This window comes from Peromyscus eremicus, chromosome 1 (genome assembly GCF_949786415.1).
Source record: "Peromyscus eremicus chromosome 1, PerEre_H2_v1, whole genome shotgun sequence".
Classification (NCBI taxonomy): Eukaryota; Metazoa; Chordata; class Mammalia; order Rodentia; family Cricetidae; genus Peromyscus; species Peromyscus eremicus.
Window position 1 is genome coordinate 153,787,930 of NC_081416.1, and position 5,199 is coordinate 153,793,128.

The following is a 5,199-nucleotide window of genomic DNA, read 5'->3' on the forward strand; positions in this document are numbered from 1 at the left end:
ACAGAATGGCTTGGAGAGCTGGTAACCACGGGTTACCTTCCATAAGCCTAAAGATAAAACTGCAGTGTGGGATCGTGGAAGAATAATTAGGAAGAACAAAACAAAGTTACCGATTGAAATTAAAAAAAAAGAGAGAGGGAGGGAGGGAGGGAGAGAGAGAAAGAAAGAAAGAAAGAAAGAAAGAAAGAAAGAAAGAAAGAAAGAAAGAAAGAAAGAAAGAAAGAAAGAAAGAAAGAAAAAAGCATCCCACATTATGAACTAGCAACCAAGAGGGCTTATAAATAAGTGGAAGTGGTTGTCCCACAGAACGCCTCATGACTTTTAAGCAAAGGATTACAGTACAAACATTTTAAAGGCTTTATCAATGTTCAGGAAATACAGTACAAGTTGTTGTTTTTTTTTAATTGTTTTTTTTTTCCTTTTCGAATAGACTTAACCCTTTGAGCACTGAGTTTACTTTGAGCATCCTTTAATTTCTAATAAATACCTTTAAGAACCATGTGCAAAATAGTTATGATGCCTGCCAGGGATGGATTTCCTGGCCTCAAAACAAATGATAATAGAATGCTAATAAATATGTATAATTTAAACATGAACCCTCTATCAATATAGATGTGCCGTATAGCAAAACAAACATCATACCTTGCTTTGAGATAATGCTTCTGTATATTTTATAAATGCTATCTGTGGAATTTTCTGTATAATTTACAACGTTTGCATGTAAAAAAAACATAAACCTTAAAAAAAAGAAAAAGATAAGGAAATATACACTATACAGAGGCATGGCTTGTGCCCAGAGTATAGCAGGTACATAAAACACTTGTTATAAATGCAAGAAAGAAAGGGTCATTTAACCAGTCACATTTTCCATAAGAGTTTGAAATCTATACAATATATACATCTATGTTTCAATGTGAAAATAATATTCTTTTAAATTTCAAGGCGTGTTATACCCCTGCAGACCTGCATAAATGGAGGTTCCTATTATTCCTTATAACTAAGCTGGTAAGGAGTTTAAAAACAGAGTTTCATACATTATTATTATTCATTATTATTTTGTTTTATTATTATCTTTTTTTTTAACCAAATTAATGCAAAAGTGCTTCGTAGTACTCAGAGGGCTAAAGATGAAAGGGTGAGAAATGCCAGCACACCCAAGTTTCATGGAAAAAGTGTGCCTGGTTTCGTTATAAATGCTTAATTAAACTGTCTGTTAATGCATGCAGCTTGAAGCATCGAGGGGATGCTCACAATTAAATCCCATTTACACAAAGTTCCAAACACTTAGCACTGCGTTTTAACCTTCGTTATTTTACCAGTAACAACAGCTGATTATATGCACCTCTCTATTAAACACTGTACAGTTATACCAAACAGTCCAGCCCAGAATGATCCTCTGCAGTTAACGTAAGAACATGTGCCAAGAACAAGACAGAGGGGCTTTAAGGTGCCTTCAGCATTTCTCTGCAGTCATTTCCACCCTGCAGCAAACGCTACTGCTTCTCCAGCTCGGAAACAAACAGAAGGTGGTCTTCTGGCGACTTCCCGTGAGTTTTGCTAAGGTGAAGTTTAACAGCGTGCTTGCTTGCAAAGGTCCGATTGCAAAGCTTGCACTGATAGGAGGTCCCCAGGTCCTCCTCCGGGGAGGATGTCACCAATTTTTCTGATGGCGACTTGGTTTGTGCTATTTGATTGTTAATCTGTTCAGTGGATAATTTCGATAAGTCCCGTAGCCGGAAGCCCAGGTGTGACTCTAGGTGGCTGATGTACGTGGAAGGAGTCCTGATTTGTGATGCACAGTCGTTACAAAAGAACACAGGGTGGCCAGTGTCCAAGTTTTTGAGGAACTTTGTTCCACCTGTCCTTCGAAGTTGGTACTTCACATTGGCCAGCCAGTGGCTGATGGTGGTCATGGAGAGCCCGGTGAACCTCGAGATGTGCATGCGCTCCTGGGGGCTCAGATCTGACATGATGTACTTCCCTTCTGATGTCTGCCGGAGGCTGGCTGCAAACTGGGCCTGCAGGATGAGCAGGTGCTGAGGATTCCAGTTTGACTGGCGGCCTTTCCTCTTCTGTGCTGGAGTCGATTCCTCGGCCTCTTCCAGGGTGGCCCCGTCAATGTCAGACTTCTCAGAGATGCTGGAAGGAGTAGAGGATTTTGACGTGTGGCTCTCTGTCAAGTTCTTCAACATATCGGATATATCTGACAAGGCATTCTCGCGCAGTGGCGAGTTTGACATGAATGATACGACGGCAGATGTCTTTGCTGTTGTCACTGTAGATGAGGAAGTTGCTGGGGATGTGGATGTGGGGGACAAAAGCCCTGAACCTAAGGAGCAACCTTTGTCACTCTTTCCTTTTGTCAAGTCTATGGGCTGGTCATTGTTGACGTGGTAGAAATAGCGGTCCAGATGGTCCGCCTTCTTGGCCTGAAGGGGTGGTGGGGTGGCCACGGCTGCCTTCTCGGCTAGACTGTTGCTCATCTTGAAAAGCATGCTCATGGGGTCCAGGGCAGGCAGGGAGGGCTTGGCGGCTTTGCCCAAGTGGATATTCATGACTGACTGCAGGGCACTCAGGGGGTTCACAAAAGGCTGTTCTGGTGGGTGGTCCGTGATGATGGCTGTGCTGCCGCTGAGCCCTCCGCTCAGGGGCTTCACCGGCTCCTTACCGTTCTCCACCGGCTCTGCGGCAGGGCTCCCCTCCTTGCATCCATCTCTTGGCGGGCTGGGGCTGTTCTCCTGGCTTTTGAAGCCACCACCACCAGAGGCTTCCATCTTAACGGGCTCACTCTGCTCACTGCTGCAAGGGGACGGCGTGGCCCGCTTGGGTGGTGACAGCTTGCCTTCGGGTTCTTTCATCTTCTCCTCAACTTTGGCAACTTTCTCAGTGACTTTTTTCACCAGTTCTTCCATGGCGTGAAAGTTTGTCTTGGGCATGGGGGAGGTCTGGCTGCTGGGCGGAGAGACCAGGGTCTGGGTTTTTGTAGGAGACACGATCTCACTGTTGCCAAATATGGGTTTCAGGGGTGTGCTCTTCCCTGAGGAACCCAGGGACAACTTCATCATGTTGGGGAGCTGGTAGGCGGCGTGGATGCTGGGGTAACCCCCCCAGCTGGGAGTGCCATTCTGAGCCTTGTTGATGGCTGATGTCACTGTGTTTTCGAGGGATTTCAGGATATCTAGCCCCCCTTTGGGGCTCTCTTCTAAGTCATTTTCAGTCAAATAGTGGTACTTGGAAGAAATGTCATACTTCTCCTCCTCCTCACTGGTCTTCTCTTTCTCCTTGGGTTTCTCATCCATGACTACTTTCTCCTTGTCCACTTCCTTTTTGACTTCCACGGTCAGCTTCGGGGAGACACTCGCAGGTGTATTGGAGGGAGATGTGAATGTGGTGGCTGCCAGTGGCACGGACTGTACCTTCTCATCCAGCAAGGTGGTGATGGTGGGCGTGACGGGTGTCTCCATGATGGGCTTCCCCTTCTTCATGGCTGAGTTTGTGACCTTGATAAAGTGGCCAGTGACCATCATGTGGGCTGTGAGCTCCTGGAGTGTGTCATGGGAGCTTCCACACTCCATGCATTTGAGGATCTGGGACTTGCGGGCCTCAAAGTGCCATGCATAGCTGGCCCCATTCTGGTGGCCGTACCGGTTATTTGGCGTGATGTAAGGATTGGAGTTCTTCTGCAGAGCATCACTGGTATCAGACAGGGTAGCTTTGGGGGTTCCACCTGTGGAGTCGGGGGAGCTAGGCAGCTCCAGCTCCAGCGAAGGTTTCTTCCGAGCGGCAGGGATGATTTTGGCTGTGACAGGTGTGACAGGTTCCTTGAGAGGCACTTTTTGGTAGTGTTTAGTTTTGATCATGTGGACACTCAGGTCTTGGAGAGACTCAAAGGAGTGGCCACAGTACATGCACTTCAGCACCTTCTGAGCATCTTCCTTCCCTTCCATCTCCAACAAAGACCGCTTGCGAGGCTTGGACCAGCGCTTGGGGTTGTTGTTGTCTGTCTCGTGGTTGTCATCGCGATAGTGACCTGTCTCATTCATGTGCACCGTCAGCTCCACCAGGGTGTCGTAGGCAGCGCTGCAGTCTTTGCAACGGAACTTGCTGGCCCCGGTGAAGATGGAGCCATACAGCTTGCTGCTCTGGCGATATAGCTGCACGGTGCTGAACAGGCTGGGCTCAGGCAACATGCGGTTCTGCGACACCTGCTGCAGGGTCTTCGCCATAGCGCTCTGGTGCCAGTCAAAGCTCCCGCTGCCGCAGCTGCTGCTGCTGCTGCTGCTGCTGCTGCTGCTGCCCCCGTTGTTCTCTGAGGAGGGCTGGTGCAGGTTCAGGTTGAGGTTGGACCAGTAGGAATTGGACAGGAAGTTGTTGTACACGGCCTTCATCTGCTCCAGGCTATCCGACACGGTTGTGTCTTCCAGGGGCACCGGGACCTCCTTGGTCTCCTCTTCGTTCTTAATGGAGCTACTTTCAAAGTCAGCCATCCGGTCACTGGTCTCACTGATGTGAGATTCGCTGTCCATTTCGTGGCTGGAAAACTCAGCAGCTGGTGAGTTCTGGTAGCTTGGGCAGGCCTTGCTGAGATCCTTCTCTGGACACATGTACTTGGCTGAGGGTTCTCCATCGGCCGCCTGCTCCTCAGGCTCTATGCCATCCTCTACTAAGGCGGCTGCCTTTAACTCATCGGAAACATAGGCTGCCATGATCACAGGTGAGAATGAGAGAGCAGAAGGTGAGAACAAAGAGGAAGAGAGAGAAAAAAGAAAAAAATTAGTCAATGTTGATCATACCTAGAATATGCTCTTGGCTCTTGGGAATTCGGCAAATGAGATGGGCACATTTATTTGTAAAATTAAATAGTTAAAATATGATGTTTCTTTGGAGCAAAAAAATTCTGCTCTTCAAACATAATTTGCCACCTTATTCTTCTCAAGGGGCAACAGCTTGAAATTAAAACTAAATTTGAAATTAATGAAGCACATTCTGGAGGTGGCATTCACTTCTAAAGTAATAAATTACTTGTATCAACCTCAGAGACAGCAGTTCCTGTCTGTCAATTAATATGTCTTATGCTTCTCCTACCTCTAATGCATTTCTTAACAGACAGACTTACAATTTAAATTAAGCAAGCACTTTTTTTTTACTCATTACACTTTTGAGGCTCAGTCTTTAATAAATATAAAGTACAAAAACATC

General features: G+C 46.7%; 1 protein-coding gene across 1 annotated transcript; it reads right to left on the minus strand.

The window, feature by feature from the left end:
• Window positions 1-216: 216 nt before the first annotated feature.
• Tshz3 (teashirt zinc finger homeobox 3) lies at window positions 217-4,911 on the minus strand. Its single transcript, XM_059253375.1, has one exon. The coding sequence runs from the start codon at window positions 4,704-4,706 to the stop codon at window positions 1,494-1,496; it is 3,213 nt and encodes a 1,070-aa protein (XP_059109358.1). The 5' UTR covers window positions 4,707-4,911; the 3' UTR covers window positions 217-1,493.
• Window positions 4,912-5,199: the final 288 nt, after the last annotated feature.

Excerpts from the sequence above, each read along its gene's own strand:
- Tshz3 (XM_059253375.1), bottom strand. The coding sequence starts at position 4,706 with ATGGCAGCCTATGTTTCCGATGAGTTAAAGGCAGCCGCCTTAGTAGAG.